At 43.2% G+C, this 23,190-nt stretch overlaps 1 protein-coding gene across 2 annotated transcripts in view; it reads right to left on the bottom strand.

Moving 5' to 3' along the window:
* Positions 1-23,190, bottom strand: part of ME3 (malic enzyme 3) — a 128,184-nt gene that overhangs the window by 56,022 nt on the left and 48,972 nt on the right. For both annotated transcript variants that reach the window (XM_075050133.1, XM_075050134.1), the window contains exons 2-3: positions 2,923-3,056; positions 1,223-1,372 (exon numbers count right to left, since the gene is read on the bottom strand). In XM_075050133.1, the coding sequence (XP_074906234.1) occupies positions 1,223-1,372; positions 2,923-3,056 (284 nt within the window). The remainder of the gene's footprint in view (positions 1-1,222; positions 1,373-2,922; positions 3,057-23,190) is intronic.

Here is a 23,190-nt window from a genome sequence, read left to right as displayed (position 1 = left end):
TGCTACCTTTTACTCTTGCCCAGAAGAAGTAAGTGTCCCCTTGTACAAAGAGCAATTCCTTCTCTGGTTTCCTCATACACACTGAGGAGGAGGAGGGGATATCATCAAGACTTGACTAGATGAAAGACTTCACCACAGCCCAGCAGATCCAGAAGTTGGGTATCAGGGAACAGAACACAATTACCTGGGATAGACACAAACCAAAAAACAATTCTGAGGAGTAGCTCATGTGAAGGAATACAGTGACTTTAGTAGAAATTTTGATGATAAGCAGGATGCAAGTGTGTTTGCCACGATAACCTTATTCATAATATGTTATTCATTATCTGTCTACACAGCCCTTACATCTTCGAGGTCTGCCTCAGGGTCCCCCTGTGACCTTGAGTCAGCTAGTAGAACTTGCCTCAGTTTCCCCACATACCACATTACTCTCAGCTGAAACTGCAGTTAAACCTCATGCTTTTGAAATGCTTTTAAAATGGTATTATTCCATTCCTTTACTTTGCATATTCCTACAGCAAAAGCTAAAATGTTTATCTATCTACTGGTACACTTCAAGGACAAAAAAATAAAAAGCTTGCAAAGAAAACTGAACGTTACCATTGCATTTTCAGGCAAGGACTAAAATGTATTTCAGAATGCTAATGAGGTCTTTACCTAAACATTAATCATTAAGAAGAATTACGCAGAACAGGGTCTTCCAACACAGTACAGAGTGTCTAATATTGCATGAATTTACACAGCAAGTGTTCTGAGCAGCGAGGAAGGCACTGATGCAGAGCATCATCTCCTATGAAAATGTTTCTTGTGGGGTGGATTGTGGAAGTGCATACAAAAGTTCAAAATGAGCACAACGTATCCAAAATCCAACAATTACTCAAACACCAGCACTGCAGAAGGCACTCCGTGCTCCTGAGACAGCAGATGGGGAGGGGTGCAGCCATAAGTTCAGAGAGCTGTTTGGAGCTAAGCTGCACAGACTGTACAGTACTGTTTGAGAACAAAACCACTCTGTTCGCTGTTTGTAGGAAGAAGGCAGAGCTATTCTCGACTCCCCAGCTCATCATGAAACGTACACACACGAAGCTGCTTGCTGGTCCATCTTTTGATGAAGGATCGAGTTTTAGATGTTTTGGGCCACCCACATAAAGATGGACTGTCAATACAAAAGAAACATTCACATAAAATTAAAAAAAGGGGCGAGAACAGCCTGTTCACTCACCGTGGTCTCCTGAAAGCCAAACCATACTGCTGACAAGCCAGGCCAACCGTTGGGGTGTAAACGATGGGCATGAATCTCTCAATGTCGGAGGTCAGCACTCGGTAAAAAAGCTTCTCATTCCTGTCTTGTAATGTCATAAGAACAATATACCTTAAAAGTAAAATAAAATAGATATATATCAGTATTTATGGTTGTTGGCAGTTTCATAAAAAGCAGTAGTTGGCTCACTCAGTACGTATTCAGCTCTCCCAAGCCCTGACGCTCTTCAGTGCTACATCATGAGCAGACACTTGAAGCAAAATTTCCCAGAGGGCCTGACTAGGTCCACCATCCTCACTGACAGCTCACGAAGACTCAGTAGGGCTGGAAGTCAGACCCATGTATAACCTCAGAATTTCGGAACTTGCATTAAAAATAAATGCATTGAATGGAAAAGGTCAAAAGTAGACTTCAGGGCTACCTGGGACAGAGTGGGACACCATCTTTATTATAAAAATTTATTATGCAATCTAGAAGATGAAATATGCATATATGCAAATGTTAATATGCACATTTCAAAGCACTGTCTTTCCTGAAATATTTCCACAAAACCTCTCTCTCCATTATCCTGCATTCTCAATCACTTAATCACTAAAACCAGAAGGATAGCTAAATTCCATCTTTGAAAAAAAAAAAAAAGACAAACACATTAATTTAGAAAATGAAATGTTAAATCAACTTTGCATTCTTAGTGTTGTCCAGACTTACATGTGCATCACTGGGTTTATATGACCACTTAGTGACTTACAATATGTTACATTTCTCCCAAAGATTTTTCCTCCTTGAAAATGCTTCATCGGCTAAGATAGAATTTGTCAAATTGAAGCCAGAAAAACGAAAACCTCAGAAAAATAAAGAGAGATTGCAAATTGTTTTCTGTCTGAGAAATTTGTATGAACATAATGACAAACTCCCTTTTGTGTTCAGCACCCAAGCAGTGTGGCTTCAAAAAGGCATCACACACTGCCAACAATATATAATTTGCAAGATTGACACAGGCATTTGTGACACAGAAAAGCCAGTGGAATTGCTCTACAGGGGAAGAATCCTGCTGCTTCAGTCCCCAGATCAATGGCAGCTGAGAAAGATGGAAATGCAAACCCTACCGTCCATCACAACAGGCGTCAAGCACCATCTTTCATCAATAACCCTGATGAACAATACTGGATGCAATGGAAGCTCAGGAGCAGAAAGATTAGTCAATATTCATCATTGCTTCTGCTTTTTTATTTTTTTCCTACCAGTTGGCAGGTTCTTTCTGTTCTTCTACCCAGTATTTTAGTGAATGAGCATCCAGATAGGTACATGCAGGACGTGTTCACTCTACCTGCAGTGCTCTGGGGCAGGGACTGCCTTTTTGTTCTGTACTTGTACCCAAAGCACAGTGAATTGCTAGGCTAATACCAGAGCTCTCCAGCAATGAGGTGGTAGGAAAAAGCAGTACCAGTGCTATTCTGGGACTGGGATGGCATGTAACAGAGGTGAAGGCAGACAGGCCAGAATAAACACTCCTGGTGCTGGAGAGTAGGGACAGCTGGAAAAAAGTGACTCCGAGGGAAACCTGTGTGCCTCGAAGCAGGATCCTCAGGTCTTCCTGGGAGCTTTAAAGAACTGAAAACTAAAGGGGGAGGGAAGGAGGAGATAAGATGTTTTTGACATACTTGTCTAGATCATTAGATTTGTTCTCATAGTTTTTCATCACACGGAGGACTTGAACGTCTTGGCTCAAGAAGCAAGGAGGAAGGAGGCCATGAATTCCAAGCTGCAGCCTCTCTTCAAGTGTAAAAGCCATTCCCTGGGGAAAAAAAGAGGAAGGCACATTCAAATGGCACAATATGCACTACCAGACAGGATATCCAAGAGGAAAGCCAGCAACAGCATGCAGCCCCCAAGGGCCTGGAGGCAGCCTCCCCTGCAGGGACCGTGGGGCTCGGACCACCCAGACCCGACAGCTTCTGGATTACCAGTCCCAGCATCAGCAGGGCTTTGATGATCCACACTCTTTTGCCATGTCAATTTGGTTGGTCTCTACAGTGTGTACAACTTTATAGTGTATACATTCCTAGGGTTTCTTTCACTTTATGCTCTTCTTATAATACTTAATTAGCTCACGCCTACTAGTTTCAATGGCCTTCCTGAAAGCCCAGCTCTCACAATCCTTTACAAATCACATGACAGGTTTAGAATCATAGAATCACAGACTCGTTTAGGTTGGAAAAAACCTTTAAGATCATCGAGTCCAACTGTAAACCTAATCCTGCCAAGTCCACCACTAAATCGTGTCCCTAAGCACCACATCTACACATCTTTTAAATACCTCCAGGGATGGTGACTCAACCACTTCCCTGGGCAACCTGTTCCAATGCCTGACAACCGTTTTGGGGAAGAAATTTTTTCTAATATCCAATCTAAACCTCCCCTGCCGCAACTTGAGGCCATTTCCTCTCGTCCTATCTCTTGTTCCCTGACAGAAGAGACCAGCCCCCACCTCACTACACCCTCCTCTCAGGCAGCTGTAGAGAGCGATCAGGTCTCCCCTCAGCCTCCTTTTCTCCAGGCTGAACAACCCCAGTTCCCTCAGCCGCTCCTCATAGGACTTGTGCTCCAGACCCTTCACCAACTTCGTTGCCCTTCTCTGGACACGCTCCAGCACCTCAATGTCTTTCCTGCAGTGAGGGGCCCAAAACTGAACACAGGACTCGAGGTGCGGCCTCACCAGTGCTGAGTACAGGGGGACGATCACTTTGTCACACGATTTTCTGATACAGGCCAGGATGCCGTTGGCCTTCTTGGCCACCTGGGCACACTGCTGGCTCATATTCAGCCGGCTGTTGACCAACACCCCCAGGTCTTTTTCCACCAGGCAGCTTTCCAGCCACTCTTCCCCAAGCCTGTAGTGTTGCATGGGGTTGTTGTGACCCAAGTGCAGGACCCAGCACTGAGCCTTGTTGAACCTCATACAACTGGCCTCGGCCCATCGATCCAGCCTGCCCACATCCCTCTGTAGAGCCTTCCTGCCCTCGAGCAGATCAACACTCCCTCCCAACTTGGTGTCATCTGCGAACTTGCTGAGGGTGCACTCGATCCCGTCGTCCGGATCATTGATAAAGATATCAAACAGAACTGGCCCCAGTACTGAGCCCTGGGGAGCACCACTTGTGACTGGCCGCCAACTGGATTTAACTCCATTCACCACCACTCTTTGGGCCCGGCCAGGCAGCCAGTTTTTTACCCAGTGAAGAGTACACCTGTCCAAGCCACGAGCAGCCAGTTTCTCCAGGAGAATGCTGTGGGAAACGGTGTCAAAGGCTTTACTAAAGTCTAGGTAGACAACATCCACAGCCTTTCCCTCATCCACTACGTGGGTCACCTTGTCACAGAAGGAGATCAGGTTGGTCAAGCAGGACCTGCCTTTTATAAACCCATGCTGACTGGGCCTGATCCCCTGGTTGTCCTGTACGTGCTGTGTGATGGCACTCAAGATGATCTGCTCCATAACCTTCCCTGGCACCGAGGTCAGACTGACAGGCCTGCAGTTCCCCAGATCCTCTTTATCACCCTTCCTGTAGATGGGCGTCACATTTGCTAACCTCCAGTTAGCAAAGATTCAGATTTGGATACTGAAAAGTATACCCAACTCATCAACTTCAGTTACCTTCCAGTTTTCCACTAGACACAACGTATATTAATGGCATATTAGCAGAGCAGAAGACATGACATGTAGGATGCTTCCTCAGAGCTAACCCTTTATTTTTATTCAAGGAGCACACAGAGTGCCACAAGTCCTTTTAAGCAGCTGACACTGGCCTACAGCTTAAGCTGGAATGCTAGATTGGGTGGGATAACCCTGCCCTTACAGGACAATTTCATCCTTCCTAGGCAGAAGCCTGAGCATGTCCCGCTCCTGTGCATGCAGGGGCTGATGCTCCAGACGACCAGCAGTGCCCTGTGCTGGACTCACCCTGATGAACAGCAATGGTAAACGCATTCTGCAGTCTGGGAAGAAGATTATAAAAGGTCTTAGTCCTTAATTAATGGGATTTCTGCTATGCTGATAGCAGATTAGACAGCAGGATAGAAGGAAACATTTTCAGGAGCGTCTAAGGAGCTTAAATCCTAATGAAAACTTCACCCATAACTAACGAACTGATTCATATCTTGATGAACAGCTGGAAGTAAAATATTCAAAATCAGTAATTATTGGACTACGTCTACTCAAGCACACAGACAAATGCTTGAAAAAATCTTAATGAGCAGCTTTATGACTACATAGCTGTTAAACTGCTGTTTTCTTCCATGGATTTAGTATTTCTCTATGACAAATAACTGTTATTATTGTTGCACAAGAAAAACTGAGGACATATCTCGATGAACTTGGTTTTGGCAGCCTTCCCTCGCCTCCTATTGCTTGTTCCTGTCCCCGTGCCATCCCAATGGTTGTGCCAGCACAAGCATGTGTGCAGTCACATGGTTAATCAGCGAAAGGAAGTACCTGGATTAAAAATAACCAGGTCATTTGAGCTCAGAGCAGCTCCCCTGGCTGATGATACACTATAGATGGCTCTACAGACATTGGCAAACCTGGGCACAGCCACTGAGGACATACAGCAGTGGGAATGGATCGCTGGAAGAGCCGCTCACTTGTAAGTGGTGTAGATACTGGTGAAAATGTTTCTCAAACTATCAGCAATGCCAAGTAACCTGTGACAGGAGAGAGGAAAGGACTGAAACTGATTCTCCTTTTTGCCAGACCCATGCTTTGTACATAGTGTGACACTTCTTTTATTAGTAAATTGTGCACTAGCGCAAATTAAAAAAAAAAAAAAGTCTTTATATATTTCAGAAAAGATATTCAGCCTCTGGGACATCTGAGAAGAAAACAGTCTTTTTTCCCACAAGCATTTTCATAGTTTTTTTCTGCTCTGTATCAGGATAGAGCCAATTATTTTCAAAATCTTTGATGTAAGAACATGACAGAGAGAAATCATCCCTCTTCCAGCCAGCAGATGAGAAGTCAGCAGTTGCCCAGGAGGCAGGAGGTCAAGATTTTGCTGTCAAACCCAGAAATGGCATCAAGGTCTCTGTGGTCATTGTTGACTGTTGTACCCAGGACATGGCTGGTTCTGCTGAAGTGCCTGACATTTCTGACCCAAATTTCCTTCCTGGGCCTGAGAAGCCTTCCCTGAAATGAGCTTCATAGCAGAACTGGTACGTTCCCACAAGACAAAGTTTGAGTTTTTGTGAGTCATCATTTCTGAATTTAAAAAAAACCCAACATATTCTTACCAGAAAACTTGCAACCATCTGTATTCTCCAGACTGGTGACTTCTGAAATACTAGACTAAGACCAATACTGGACATCAGCTCTACATCACTATTTGGCTTTACACTGACAATATTGTATCACGGCAGGGAAAATATAGCTACTATGAATGTCAAAGTTTATCTGCAATGAATGGAAAAAAAAAAAGATAAAATTTCAAACCACTTACTTCCTGCAACCTTTGAACATGGAGGATAGATAATGGGAGACAGAAATATTTGGCAGTAAATACTCCACTTGCTTGTCTAGAGAGAGTCACATCACAGGTTGGGTGATCAGGGTCACAGACCTGATCCCTGTTCATCCCCTGGAACGGAACTGAAACTCAGCAAAAAAAGTAAACCAGCAGCAGATACTCTTCTAAAAGACCCAGGGGCAGTGTGAGAGCTGTGATGGAATTAGAGCTGCCATGAAGGTGAAGCACTTGCATCTGGGCACTCGCCCTTTGGTTCTGCTGGTTTTTTTTTCTCCTTTTGGGGGGGAACTCACCAGGCTGAAAAGTGTTCAGCAGTGTGCTGGGAAACCTCTTGAAATGGTATTGGGAATTAATGTAATAATGAATGACTGAATAGGGTCAAAAGGGAGCGTGGGGTTGTAGAGCGGTTTGTCTGTTTAACTTGGGCTGGGAGGGACATTCGTGCATGCTTTGGGCACATCTCTGCTCGGTGCTTAATTTCTGGCTAGTTTTTAGGTCCACATAGTGCCAGGAGTCCGGTCTCTGGTGCCAAATCACTGTTTCAAGGCACAGCAAATGCAAGACTCTGAACTCTAATTTTAAGCAATTTGGAGATCTATGTGCATGAATACATGTCTTTGGATCGCAAGAGCAGATTAAACTGTTCAAACACAACCACAGTTTTGCTGTTTACAGTCCAAGGGTAAGCATGGTCATACTAAAATACATCTCTAGCTCACTGCACTTTTGTATTTATTGCATCTGAATGAGCTCTACCAGTAAAACCACCCTCATACTGGAGCAATTGCAACCATGCGTGATGAGGAAGTCCCTGCCTTCACAACCAGTTAAATCTCCAAACCACTTTTAAGTACAGAGCTGGTCCACCATACAGTGGCTCTATAGCAGGGTCGGGAGCAGAGCAGAAATTGCCTGCCCTGACTTTGAAGGCTGCTTTCTGAAGTTTCTCGGAAGGTCTAGGAGTAGGACCCCTGGGTGAAGTGGTTATATTCACTGAAACAGCACAGCGTGAAATGAATTTGGAAACACATTCTGCCCCAGATCAAAAGCTGGAATTCACTGAGGTATTGCTATGTTTAAGATTAAAGCTTTTAGGGTTGGATTTTTTTTTTTAAGACTGCCTGAAAGCCATATTGTACCACTCTTTTTCTGGTCTTGAAAGGTCTAATGATTAGATGGTGAGCCACAGCCCTGCAGAGCTAAAGCCAGGTGCTCCGATTCATTTTTAAATGTGTGGGAAATGAGTTGTCATGGAGAGGGCAGATGCTATGTCACTACCCAAAAACAAAGGCAAAAACATCAGCTGCCCACAAGGCTTCATGCTACGTAGGGGCTAAGCAAGGGGGTTTGTGCTGAAAAAGGCTTGCTGCAAAGAACCCCAAATACTTGTTTTCTTACTGCTGACAGCAGTAAGAAATAAGACCAAGTTTGTTAAGTGGCAGCTCCCTCTTTGCAGCTCAAGCCTATGAAAGCCACTTATTTCAGAAACTGAACAGTGAAGCCAATTCACAGATTACAATTAGTTTTATCACCGCCTGCACTCTCCAGCAGGGAGAAGGGGGTATTTCACTCAGGGATGAATACAAGCAGGAGGGATGCAAGCATGGCTTAGCCTTATAATTTACTCATTATAGATCATACTTCTGCAGGTGGGAACAAAGACACAAAATGGTAGTTCCTAGGGTATCAGAAAACTGTTGTTAAGGCAATGGGGGCTTAATTAAGGGCTGAATTAGGCCTTACCTAGTGCAGAACATGCAGAGTCCACTGTGGCTCAGACCATCTCCAGCTGCTCAGCACCTTTTTGGAGCAGAGTCTTGGCTTACTGCATCTTTCCATAGGCCTGTGCTCTAGGGTGCAACTAGCAGCTACAGCACGGGGTGGGCTGTGGGGTGGCCTGCATGGCCAGACCAAGGGGTTTATGCAGTTTGTACAGTCCCAGGCCATTGCCCTCTGTGATGGTGACACTCAAGCTGTGGTTCTCAGCATGCCTACCGGGACCACAGTCCCTAAGCCATGCAATTGAAAGCTGGCCTGGCAGTCTCTGAGCTGAGTAAACAGGGATCAGTGAACATCTCTCAGCCATTTTCAAACAGTCTCTGGAACAGTCTAGGTTCCTAGTCTGGTAAGAGCAGGGTGCTGGAAGGGGACATGGGGAAAATGGAGACACACAGGGATCACCACTGCAGGCTGCGAGAGCAGGCACAGCTAATCCGCTTCTCCTTTATGATTAGTATGTTAACAGCCATGCTAGGGAAGTCCTAATAGTCAGGGAACTTAATAAGCTTATTCTGTACAGATTTTTCCTGTAATGTGTTTTCCATAGATATTTGCACCTGTCCAATTTTACAGCCGGGATGTACTTGGACTATCTGCAAGCAAAAGTTCCTGCCATAAGGGGTCAGCGCCAGAAGCTAAACTAATCCCCACTGACACCGCATGCAGGGGCTGGGGAGCAGAGAGCAACAGCAAAAACCATCAATTTTCTACACTGTGAAAGATTTTTCTACAAAGGTCAGATCCCACTGCGGCTTCCTCATCTCTGGCTGACTTGATAACCCTCTTCACAGTGCTCCTTCTCAGCTACTTGAGCTTCTCTTGCTGCTGCGGATGGACTGCCACGGGCCCTGTCCTGCACTGCATCCCACCCTGGAAAAGCTGTACTGAAAATATTATTTGTATAAAAAGAGTGAAGGACGCACATCGGAGGACTAATATTTCATTTTCTCATTTAAATATCTTCTTATTACCTTTAATTTGTATGTGTTTGTGCTCTTAAGCTTGGAAAAAACCCGAACCTTTTAGGGTATGGGGAAGACATTGTTCAGTGTGTCTTCTCTGAAAGCTGGAAGGATTCCCTGCTGTACCTTCTCAGCAGTTATTGCTGGGGAAACCTTTTGTTGACCATGATTTACAAACTCTTCTCACAGAATCTATACCTCTTTCTGGGTTCAAAGTCACTAGCTAAAAAATCCCAAACTCTTGGCCATCCCCTTTGTTACAAAATAATATAATCGTGGATTTCTAATCCTTTCATATCATTTCTTTCTCTCCCACAGAGCCTGGGAATGCTAAAAAACCTCCAAGACAAAGATAATTAAGCAACTAAACTTCATGTTTGTTTCAGTTCCTGGGGAACCATCTTTAATGAGGTCCACTAATTCAATTACAAGTTGAGTTGTCCCTACTATTAATGAGGTTTTACCATAACTGTTTTGCTTTCTGCAAGTAACTTCCTTTCACCGGATTAGAGGGACATATTTCCATTATTATTCTTATTTTTACCTTGTCTTACAACTTTTGATTTACACCAATGTAAGAGTGAGCAGAATTGGAATATGACGAAGTCCCTGTGCCAGAATACTTACTGACCAGGGACCTGATCCTGCACAGTTTATCTCACAGAAGTAAATGCTTTCCTGATGAGGACATCTCTGATGGGCATGTGATGGGCAAGATGTGACAGGGTGAGCCAAGAAGAAGCAAAGCCATGCTGTTCCCACATGTTACAGGAGGTTTACCTCAATAAATAAAACTCATAAGCCAAATGTCTTCAGGGGTTTATTCCTTAATCCATAGGAGGAACTTCAGTGCAAAGCTCCTCAAGCCCTGCTCTGTGATTTCAGACTGCAGGGGTACATCTCTATACCAAATTTAGTGGAGAACTCATTACTAATTCCCAGTTTGCCAGCCTCCAGGGTAGCAATTTTTCCTCCACAGAAAGAAAAACAAAAAAAAAAAAAAAGAAGAAATCCATATGCTAGAAATTATATGTGTTTTGTCTGCAAACAAGATTCTGATGCATTGAGAAAAACAGATTTTTTAAAACTGAGCTAGACAAACTTCCCCAAAGAACAGCTGGTTTGGCAGGCTGGTTTTGTGAAGGATCTATGAACTTTGCAGATAAAAATAGCAGCATTGCTCTATTGATAGGAAAGGTGGAGATAGACAATTAATGCCAAGTAAGAGGTGACAAGATACAGCTGTTTTTTTAAGAAACTCAAATTTTGGGCCAAATTCAATACCTGCCCTCCTCCCACAAACACAGTATTAAGATCCTCATGGAGTTCTAGCCAAGCTAATGGGAATACTTCTTTGGCTTTAGTGAGAAATAGATTAGGCTGCTATTTCTTTTGATTTTGACTAGATTCACAAATGTCTTTACATGCATGAAGTATCGAAATACAAGCTTCAGTGTATTTCAGTAAAGGAGAACAGTAAAATCACTGCATGGACAATAGGACTGCCATGCTACAGAAAAACTTGGTGTAACAGGGAAAAAAACGAGAAATCTTGAGAAATTATTAGGAGCAATAGAGCAGCACAGAGTCCCAAACAAGGTGGGACACATGGTGCCTGCATACACGCATACAGCAGAGTAAAAGACTGTTCCTGCCTGGATGAGCTTAAAACACGAAGCATTCAGTGGTTGCCTCTTCATGGATAGCAAAATACTTGGTAGAGAAGGGAGGCCTGATGGAGCAAGCAGTAATGAGAACATCAGGTTTTGTGCTACCGCCAAGCCCATGGGCAGATTCCTGAGGCGAACCCCAAATTCTCAGCCCCCATCAAAAATACCCCACGTGATCTTGGCACATGGATCCCAGTGGATTGGCCTTTCTGACTCCCAAGAAAATGAAGACAACCTCGTGCCTCTTCTATGTGATTCCCAGCCCCCCTGCATAATTCCACATCTGTTTTACACCTACCACCGTCACACCTTTTAATGCCAATCAGCGAGTGAAACGAGCTATTCCAGAATAGAAATGAGAAGCTCCTAGTCCGCATGGCTATCTCTCTCATCTGTGGGGGATGGTATTCTGTCACCTCGTGGGGAGAGGGAACAGGGTAAAATCAGTTTCTGCAGGAGATTTGCCAAGCACAAACCCCAGTATTTCTGTCAAAGTATGGCAGTTTCTGTGATGCTGCAGGCACACATTTCTCCCACATATGATGTTTCTCCTAGACAGGAAGAATTCAGCATAAATTACAACACTTGCATTCCAAAGTCTATGAAAACCAGCCCTCATCCTCAATTCGAACAAGCAAGTATGTCTGAGAAGAAAGATCAAGGCAATTTTAAGGTTTAAATGTGATCCAAAACTTCAAGAAAATGCAGTTTTAAAAGCCAGTTTTACAATGTCTGGGAACTTCTTCCATTGTACAGGCAGCTGGTCATGTGAATCGTGGTTGCATATAATTTGGGTTCAGTACTATAGAGAGCACTAACTTCCTTTTGAGGTTCCAGCAAATTACATAAAATGAATCTTGTGCACTTACTGCTCGCACGCAAACTGCATCATGCTGTGGGTTTGGAGGACAGGAGTCTCTCCACAATTTGTATCTCATTTGCTATTGCCACTCCAGCAAATGAGGTTGCTCCAAATGTAGGTTGGAGCTGGATTACAGTTCATGGATGATTGCTGATGGCTCTATTTGGTTGAACACCACTGAAAAGCACTGCCTAAGCCATAGGACTAGCTGTTTCACAAGAAGATTGCTTGGATGGAAGCTTAATCTGAATGAAACCAAGAGTAGTTCTGTTACTGACTTTACCAGAGATGATTTCTCCACTGTACCATTCATATGTCCTTGTATGCTGCTTCCACCAAAGCTCTGTAGAAGGGAACCAGCAGCAGCAGCTTCTTCAGCAGTACCAGATGCTTTCTGCTCATTTCCATCTAATCCAGGACAAGGAGGCTCAGCTTCTGAACCGCAATATTGATAGCTGTTTAATGAGATGTAACATATGCCTGCTGCAGAGCACTACAGGTCATCCGAGATGCTTACAAACCACTCAGATATCCCCTCAGCTAAAAGATTCTAGAAAAAGGCAATGTTTTCCTTTAAAAATTAGGAATATGAGAAATAAAGAAGGCTCTAAATAAGAAATCTGTCATCTCAGTGAAAAAACACCACTAAGCTCTCCTCCAATTATACAACCACCACTTGAAGACAACTAAACATGCAGGTAAACAACAGAGCATCCCACAGGAAATCTGTGTGAACCTCCATCTCTCATTTGAGTAATTTGCACTGCTTTTGTTTTTCCCTCACTGTTTCTGCAGTCCATCCACACCGCAAGGTCATTGATGGACTTCAATGCAGGCAGCTTATGCTGGGGCTCAACAGAGAAATGGTGGCTAATCTGATGTGCACGGGGCCAAGGCACAGTCACCCATTGCAGTGCCCATTGGCATTGGAACGTACCAGCTGAGAGACATACAGCACTCTCAAATGTCCAGCTTCCCTTTGGAAGGCAAAAGGAGATCTTCATGCTGTCCTCATTTGGCTGCTCACCTTAGAGTTTAGCTGTGCTTTGCACCATGATGATATTTTTCTTCCCACTTCTCAGCCTTCCACAGATTCAGCCCTCTGACGGTCTTTTATTTGGTCTCCCAAGGCATTAAGATCTTGCTTCTCTCTCTTTACTCCAGCATTTCTACAACTGTATTTCACAAACCCCCTTTTTAGCACTGACAGGTAGCTACAGCTGTATGTATGCACACATAATATATACGTAGCACAAACGCATGTCCTTTTCCAATCCAGTCTCCAGCCAGCCCTACGATGATCTTCGTGCTAACCTCAAGGGCTGTTGTTTTGCCAAGCACGTTTTGCTTAAATGCTGAGATCAGTCATCCAACTGTCCAAACTACTTTTAACATCACCAGGACAGCAGCTAGCCTACCGTGACTACCCTCTGAACCAGCCCCTTGTCCTCCTCCTTGTCTGAATATTTTACTTCAAACTCTTTCTTCCTTTTTAATGCAGAGAGGAAAAAGGAAGATGCATGAAGTGGTCACATACGTGCGATCTGACCTTTCGTGTCTACAGCTCTCATCACCTTTGCGTGCACTCTCCCTGCTATCTTGGTCTATTGTCAACTTGATTGGAGCTGTCTCTAAATTATATGCAGTTGAATGCACAGCACTTAGCATGCTTGGCCCCGATACTGGAGCATCTGGACTGCAATTTGTACAATAACACAAATACAAAATGATACATCCTTTCTATCAAACTTCCCCCCCAGGACCTCTAAATATTCTTCCAATGATATAGTCCTTTTATTTTCCACTTTCTTTGCTCCTCAAAATTTCAGCTCTATTTTTTCCATATGGTGTCAGTAGAACTATATCCAAATATTCCAGGTGACAAAATACCACTAATTTCATACAAGTGCTTTAATTTTTATCACTTTCCTGAGATTAAGCTTAACCACTTCCAGTTTCAAAAGCACCTGCTGCACTAGAAAGAAATTTACACTAACCTATAAATCAAACAACTAATAAAGTTCCCTAGATTTTTCCAAAAAAGTTAAAAAATGAAAACTCCCATCCTCCTCTTCCAACTGTTTTTAATCAAGGGCAGTATGAAACAAGTTATCCAAGTTCAGAATGGGAGAAAAAAAAAAAAAGTACAATTGCTCTGAGATTAAATTTAAAGATTAAAACCCTTTTGATTCCCTGAGCTGTTTGACAAACATTTCTGTGGAACAGGAACTGCAGCAAGATGTTATAAAATATTTACGTCAGTTTGCAACATGCGTGACCACAGGTTGGTCAAGACAGCTGAACTGTTCATCATTACTAGGAAGCTGTAAATCACCCCTTTGGCAAACCTTCAAATGAGTTTAGAAAAAAACTGGTTCTGTTCTTGATCCCATTAGATGCTATAACTTAAAATGCAAATAATATTGCTCTTGGCACAGCTGCTGCATGTTCACCTCGGCACAATTACTCCAGTCTCTCCTAGCTTAGACGAGTATTGTCCGAGGCCAATGCAGCAGCTTCCTTCCTCCAACAGAACATCCATTCTTCTGTAACTGAAACACTTCAGCTAAATGACGCAAAGATGAGGCTTGACTGTACTAAGGGTAACAAACAGAGTCCAGGCTCCTTGAATACACAAGCATTATCCCAAAATAATTTGCTACGTCGATGATCAGGAGAAGGCAATGGCTAAAGCATTGATTTCACTTATGCACCTCTGTTTGTTAGGAGACCCCAGCTGATGCATCAAACCATCAAACCTGCTATTCAAAGTTGGGTTTCAACTTAATACCTGCCTTGCTGGAAGAGCATGGGTGCAGTGGGGGCAGCACTGGAGGCAGAGCCAGCCAGAGTCTGCAAAGCCTGGGAAGGTTGAAGTGACTTTCACTCACAACCTGCTGAGAAAGACCTGCACAGAGGACAACAGGAAGGCCACTGATTTTGCTTTCTTCCAAACCAGCTGATGACACTGGGCACATCTTTGGGAGTAGATCCCTCAAACTCACATTTCAGTCCAGGGTTTTGATTCTCCTCTGCCTGCCACCACAGTCATGCAGCAACATCAGAGTAAAGCAAATGTAAAATGATTTTCAACTTGCTCAGTGTTTGAAATAACCAAAGCCCTGGACATTCAGAGCTGAAAAGCTAGATAGAGACCTTTTTGTGATCTTTCCAAATATAAAGGGTGCTTATGAGAAAGATGGGGACAGACTTTTTAGTAGGGCCTGCTGCAATAGGACAAGGGCTAATGGCTTTAAACTGAAAGAGCGTAGATTTAGATTAGCTGTAAGGAAGAAGTTCTTCACTGTGAGGGTGGTGAGGCACTGGCACAGGTTGCCCAGAGAAGTTGTGGCTGCCCCATCCCTGGCAGTGTTCAAGGCCAGGTTGGATGGGGCTTTGAGCAACCTGGTCTAGTGGAAGGTGTCCCTGCCCATGGCAGGGGGGTTGGAACTAGATGATCTTTAAAGGTACCTTTCAAGACAACCCATCCCATCAGTCTACTTTTTGGGGAAAACAAGGCTACACTTCAGTATGATTTTGCCAGTTCTTAATGACTATATGATATTTTATCAGGCACAACTACCTTCCTCCTGGGGCTGAAACTCACATGTAAGAACTTATCACAATATCCATAAAATCTGAGTAAGGAAGCACTCACTTCTAAGGTTGCTGGCTTACCATTATGTTTGGTACTGAACAAAACCTAAAAAGTCACACTCTGCTTTATTATCCTTTACAATAAAAACATGTTTGTCAGAGTACGTGTCTTTTGTCTTCTGTTCCATCAGTACGTAGAAGTGCTGACTTTGCCAGGTCAGTTGTTAACCAACATCATTTACTTTCTGGCTGCGTCTCTGCCTTGCTGCCACACGACAACATCCTTTCCCAATACAGGAGAAGAGGTCAGCAGTTTTGACTGACTGATCCATAATTGATGTTGATGAACTAAAGGATGCTCTCAGAGGGAAGGCGTGAAGCTGAAAGGCACCCCAGGGAGTTATTTAACAGTTATTTAAGGATGCGCATAGAACTGCATCAACAGCCTCTTCAATAAAAACCATGCTCTGGACAAAGGTCCAGGATCCCTAAAGATGGGATCCTCTTCATGATACCTGCGTAAGCAAACTGACAGATTTTTTTTGTTGGTAAAGAACCTAACAGCAATTTAAGAAGAACAGGACAGTGTTTTTCTTGTGCCTTCATACCTCTGTAATTGTCTCAGTACTATGTGCGTGATACTATATCCTTGCGTCTGAAAACTTGCCTAAGAGCAATAGAGTAGCTGGCAAAACCCAGGTGATCTCTACCTGAGAAAGTGGCAACCTCTACATGAGGGTGCTAATCCAGTCCCTCTGGACCCAGAACTCAGTATAAGATGTCAGTGAGAGGCAGCAGGCTTTTCCTTCACTGAGCTGCAGAGATTGGTTTGCAAGCTGGTAACATTGGGGGCTGTTTGAGGAAAATGTTTTCTGCTGGGAAGCCCTAATCAGGGCAGCAAGAGGAGTACCTGAGCGTAAGGTCTCTTGCAGTTGTTAATGCCACCGTGTCTTACACTCAGTAACTCAGGAGGATCATATCCTGCAGCTCTGAAAGGCTGTAATGACAACAGAAGTATCATACTAAGCGAGTGCCAAGTGAGTCCAGCCAGCTGGTTAAGAAACTAGCTTGACAAACTGCCTAGACCTTTCTGTCCAGAACAATGTGACCAAAAAAAAGGTAGAATGGGATGGGCAAGGGGAAAATGAGCAGTTAATGGATTACGAACTGTGCAGCTAATACCATGCAATGGTCAGGAGGAAGCCCGTGGGATACTTCAGCTCCCACAGCAGGGTCACGCACTGCCCCAGGAGCTGACTCCGTTCCTCCCGGGACCAAGGGGAGCTCCCAGAGAAAGTCACCTGGGCACTGGCATTTCCAAGCTCAGTTGCATTTCCATTCCTAAAGCAGTTTCTACTGCTTTATTACAACACAAATGTCGCTTGCTCATTCAGCCCCATCTCTCGCTCTCTCTTCTGATTTTCTTTCACAGAAAATGCAAAGAAGTTAAGTGGCAGAGCTGATAATTAATGGTAGATTATCTTGTAGAAGTTGCTATTTCCAGGATGTATCATTTGGAGCTTCCAAGAATGTTAGTGAACATTGTGTTTGGGCTGCAGTTGTCACACGCTGTCATCGTATTTCCTCTGATGACTTCCTGAAACAAGGTTTTTGTTTTTTCTAGCTGGTATTAGATGTGTGCGTGTCAGAAACTAAGGAAACAAATACTATTAGTGCCAAATCTGCAGGATGAACCTTACTGTTACTTCACCACACAATAAAGAAAACTCGCCACTAAAATTTGCTTATTAGTAACTGGTTACTTTCATGAAAACATTCTGTGTATGAATAATGTCAGTGGTAAATACAGAGGATACTTCAGACAGTTCCCACGCGTTTGTTGCTCTAGGCTGTGTTAGGCAACTCGGTGCACACCGATTTGAAGATCACAAAATAACTCCAGTTGGCACAGAGTGGCTATCTGCTCCCTTGGGGACAGCGGCTGTTGTGAGTCTACCAGCCTTACGTTCAAGTTGTATACACTGGTTTCCAGACAGCAATGTTAAACCTTGGGTCTTGCTTTTTTAAAGAAATTAATGGGCTGAGCCCTTGGTTACACAGACTGCATTCTGATACAGAGCTTGATCTCTGCACCACTGCAGCGTTCCAGCTTCTGAGACAGGGCAGATACCACATCCCAGGGCAAGTTGCGTGCAAGCTGCATACATGCTGTCCAGGGTATCTAGCGCTGGAAGAAGCTCTCAGAGAAAGTCAAGTAGATCCAAGGTGTGACCTTCTGGAAATGACCAAAAGCTTTTCCCTTCAGCAGCTCTATCCCTCACAATTCAAAACAACCTTTTATTCCTAAAGCCCTGTCAACTCAACCCTTCAAAAACATGAAGCACAATGAAGGAGAGCCGAACCACAAAGAGAGTCTGGACTCCCTGAAGGAAGGAGGGCAGCGTATCCATGGCCGAGTCCCAGGATGACAGTCAGTGATACGATGTCTAAAGATGAGCACCTAGGAGGATCTAAAGACAAAAGCACTGAGTTAATCCTTCTGCTAGAATGAATTTCAAAAATGAAAACTTTAAAGCCAATTTCAGAAGTTTGTCTGAAAGCCATCTCTTCTGCCCAAGGCTTGCAGTTTTGTTCTGAGCGTAACGCAGGCCTTTGTTCAGCAGCAGGCTACGGTGGAAATTATGAAGCTGGCATTTAGGCCATGCAAAATCATACCCTGTATGTACTGAAAGGGAAAGCAAAGTGGACTAAGCTTTCTTTGTTCCTTAGCCGGAGGGTTTGGCTTAGCATGCAGCCTGGCCCTTCTTTCCAGCTTAAGACAAATTGGATTCCAGTGGTAAAGCCCTGGCTCCAGTCAATTACATGGCAAAACTCATGTTGAATCCAGAGCAGATCAGATATGATGAGTCTTTGGGATTTGTTTAACAGACAAAAACATAAATGTAAATGATGACAATTATTCCATTATTATTAAAAAATAAAACCTCCTTTAAGTGAAAGTTGAAGCAATGGCAAGACATACCAAGGTCTAATCACATTAAATCTGTGAGGTCCTGTGAGGAGCAGGGAGTTGGACTCAATAATCCTTATGGGTCCCTTCCAACTTGAGATATTCTATGATTCTATGATATCATAGACTTAAAGTTTTTAAAATAAATATAACTTCCGTAACAAAAGAAATGTTACATTATCAAGCTACATTTCTTGGAAGGAAAACTCACGCTTTTTAGTTTACATAGAGTCAACAGAGTCAAAGTCCAGTATCGGGTACTGTATGTAACAGATGCCAATGAAGTACACTCTTCCAGACATAAATCCTTTAATTTCTGCTACTCTGAAATGTCTCACCTTAATATCTTTGGATCTGAGTTTAGCTAGCAGGTACAGTATCTCTTCTCCATTTGGGCTAGCCACGAAGTTGGAAAATCAACTCATATTTTATAAAGGAGAACTTGTTTTCTTTCTCCATTATTTTACCAAAACAGAATCAAGAATCAAATCTATTATGTCAAAATGAAAATAAAATTTTCATTTACTTAATAAAAACAGAGCCATATTTTCCAAGGGTCTTCAGGTACTTGTAGATGCAGAAAGATATCTACTGGGATTATCAAAGATATATTAATAGGATAGGTCTCTAATTTGCATTGTGTTGAAATCCCAGAGATTTAATATAGCACTGCCTAAATACTGCCACAACTCTGATTGGAAAGGAAACAAGAAACTACAGATTCTCTAGTGGCTGTATTTTATTTATTTTATACATTTGCTTTTCTCAATAAAATAAAATTATCCTAAGAGGGGCTGGCTACACAAAAAAAAAGCCATTAGAAATTGCTTTCAAAGGGAGCTCTAATTTCTAGCCAAATAGCCCTAATATAAAGTCAGAGTAAAAGCATCTGGAAAAGGAAAAAAGAAGAACATGTATAAATGGATCTAGACAAACTACCTGACTGCTTAAGTAAAAACAAAGTTTTGGGGCTGCCTTCTGACAACAAGAACTTGCTTACAGACAAACACATGCATAACCATTGCCAGCCAAGGAGAAAGAACATTTAGGAAAACAAACAAAAAATAGAAAATCAGGTTTCCTGCTTGTTATAGGTCAGCCCATCTCACCCCAGTGAGCCAGCACTTCCCCCCAGATCATTTACTCCAGTTGGATGCTGTTTCTGCACCACAGTGTGGTAACTGGTGAGTTGCTTCCAGTACAGAGTTTCACTTCATTCAGAGGGCTATGTGAGTTTTCTAGATGTACAGTTTGTTGGACAACCAAGTTCCTCACCTTCTAATTTTGAGACCTCCTCTGCAATTTCCAAGGCTCAAAGCATCCCAGCATATTAAGAAGATGTGCATGTGCTTGGCATTTATTGGTTTGTTAATGAGAGAATCCAGAATCCCTAATTAGGAGGTTAGTGTCCCTAGTAGAAGTGCTTAAGATAAAATGGCATTTCAGGAAAGCCTCTACCAGATGATTTCTTCTATTTAACCATGAACAAAAAAAAAAAGGCAAAAAAACCCCCTTAGAAGTAAATGCATAACACATTTTTTACACGGAGCCATGTAAATGTAATTTTTCTGTTCTTTTTTTTTTCTTTAGAGGAAGAGGGAATAATGATGCACAGGTATTAAACTGTACCACGGAGACAGACACATTCTGTTAGCATGGTTTTGTCAGGAACCATTTGATTACTTGGAGCTTTCTTTAGAGCCTGGAGCAGAGCCAGGTGGTGCCTATTGATGGCACTGAAAGCAGAGAAATGTGGTGGAGGTCAGTCACCAGAAGAGACCTTTCTGCTTCCGCTTTGCCAAGTTGCTTGACGAGGTGGCTGATGGAAACAGCTTCTTTTCATCGGTTACAATGCGATTCTTTCAGGCTCTTTCTCATCTCAGCCTTATTGTCAGCACCATACACAGGCCAGTGCTGAGTTCTGCAATGAAATCACCATAGAAATGACATGGCGAGCATTTACTGACCTCCTAACTGCGTTTCCTTGTCCTGAAATAAATTTGAGCTCAGTTATTACGGCGCCTCTGATTTAATTAATTGGCTTTTGGGAGACACTCAAATGCTTCAAATGGGATCTTTTCTTAGGGTCAAATCCTGTCCCTATTGTAGCCTACGGGAATTTTGCCATCGGACTTTAATGAGACAACAATTTGGCCATTAATCCATGAAAATTTGCTACTGCAGTTCATGCTGCCCTCCCATTTAGGACCCTGTTGTTCAATTCACTCTGAACCAGCTTGTTTTCACTTTCAAGAGAATTGCACAGACTAGAGAGTAATTCAAACAACAAATTCAGCAATAGCAGGCATTAGCTGCATTAACTATATGACTGCTGGGTGGACACTGCCAAACCCAGCTGCAGAATCTTCCCAAACCTGCTAACAGTCACTAAGTCAATGAAAACATTGAAGAAGCATCTTCCCCCTCCTTTCAACAAAAAGACAACAAAAGCCCCATAAACAAGGAGTTTCTATGGTGCACAGCCTGGGACCATTAATGCCTTTCACTTCCAAGAGCAGAAGCTGATTTCTTTAGGTCAGGAAACACCCAGGATCAAATTCTGCTCTAGATGTACGTCAGGGCTCACATTAATGGGAGCGTACCTTAGGGCAGGCCTTCCAAATTGCCACTTGCACATCCCGGCTGACTTCTATAAGCTTCTATCTATCATAACATATTGCATTTTTGTAGTGTCGTTGGAGTTGTAGGTCACTGAAAATCTTCCAGCGAGATGCAAATGTTCTTTTAGAAATGTCCGTACACTGTTTGCTGTTTAGCAGACGTGCACTTGTGCTCCTAACCACCCTTCATAGACAGGCTTAGAAGCAATTCACACACTCCTGGGGTTCACAGGTTAAACAACGGTGGTACAGAAAATACAGCAGATTTTCAGAGCTGACCTAGGTCAGAATAACTTCCACTAATTTTATGTCTGCTAGCTGACTTTTCCTAGGTTGGCAATTGCTCATTGCCCTCGTTCACAGCTAATTCTAAGTTATACTTCTAGACTTCATTCCTACAACATTTTGCAGCACCTGGAGAAATACCTTTATAAATACAATGGCAGATTTCTCTGTGTGGAAGGGGGTTTAATAAGATAATATCCAGGTTTCTGTGTCTCTGGTTAATAAAACATAACATTTCTCTCCTGTTGCCTCTCATCGACCCTGTTTAAGTGATCTGGCATGCTCTGAAAATGCACAACAAGGGCTCTATTATGTACACGCACTAGGTACAGCAGGTTTCACTGGACTGTAACTGATTTGTTTCAGATGAAGGGATGCTGTTAACCACCACTGTGAATATAATTGCTTAGTTGATTTCCACATTCTTGTCATTGTTGGCCTGGCTACTGCAAGAACAAGCTGGTGAGGAATTCCCTAATGCTGGTTAAAAAAAGAAAAAAAAAAAAGGAAGTCTTCAGGTCAAACCAGGAGTTCATCCAGACATGCCCGCACCAGAGGCAATACAAATACCCCCCCTTCACCGTTTGTCCTTTGCTCCTTCTTTAGACCAGAACCAACTCCAGGAGGAGAAACCCTCCAGGTGAAGAGGGAAGGGAACCTTCACAGATAGTCAAAATACCGAGGTGCCACCTTTGAGGGAGCTCAGGAATGCATAATATCCGATTCTTTTTGTCACACGTGGCAGGGGGCTCAGGAGGCTTTAGCAGACTTTCACTACAGGCTGTCGCTCGCAGCCCATCCTTGCACAAAGCACGGCTCTGCTCCTGACATGTTACCTCTCTAGCATGTCCTGTGCTATTAAGTTTGTGGGAAAGCCCCCAAATTCCAACTGAGATCAGAGCTGGGTGTTCCCACCGCAGCAGAAAGAAAAGCTGCAGTTAATTCATCACACGGGGACTTGCCAGTTCTGGGTTGAGTTCCCTCCCCTCTCACAGGCTCAGAGCAGAGTATTCCCACCTCGGAGTCCGGTGGCACCTGCAGCCTCCAACAGAGACTGATGCCCACCCATGCCAGACACTCTATATACACAGGGTACATATATTCTGATTTAAAGCTTGTTGAGCAGTGTAGCACTAAGAGTGGGAATGTTATGGGGAAGGTTTTCGCAAAGGTGTAACTGGAGAAGTCTGCTAATCGATAGGGACTGGGTATCTAGGTGACCTTAATGTCTCTCTGCTGCCATTGCACACTACATTTCTAATCCAGATTCTTTGGAGTCTTTTACTTGAGTGAGGAGAAAGGTTTTTTTCACTGTGTTAATCACTGCAGGTTTGAATCTTCTCCCTTTGGTCATTTTGTCTCTTTCATGGAAGCGTCCCCTGCACATCCATCCTTCTCTGACTTCATTCTTTTCCAAACACCAGAAATGAAGGCCTCCTGATTTTACAAAGGCTTTTGGACATGGTTTTTTTTCCTCATTTGACATGCCAAGTGTACACATAATTCTTTAGAGAATGGGAGTCCTAGTCTTGCTTTCTTACCTTTTAACTTATCTCCTTTGTCATTACTATCTAAATCTATGGCGTACTGCATTATTCATTTCTCAGTAAAACTCCTTTGAAAATAAGGAGGAAACTATCATTTATAGCATTTTGAACATTGT

Source organism: Buteo buteo, chromosome 18 (genome assembly GCF_964188355.1).
Source record: "Buteo buteo chromosome 18, bButBut1.hap1.1, whole genome shotgun sequence".
Classification (NCBI taxonomy): Eukaryota; Metazoa; Chordata; class Aves; order Accipitriformes; family Accipitridae; genus Buteo; species Buteo buteo.
Note: the sequence above shows the minus strand (reverse complement) of the source record. Positions and strands in the feature narration are given on the sequence as shown.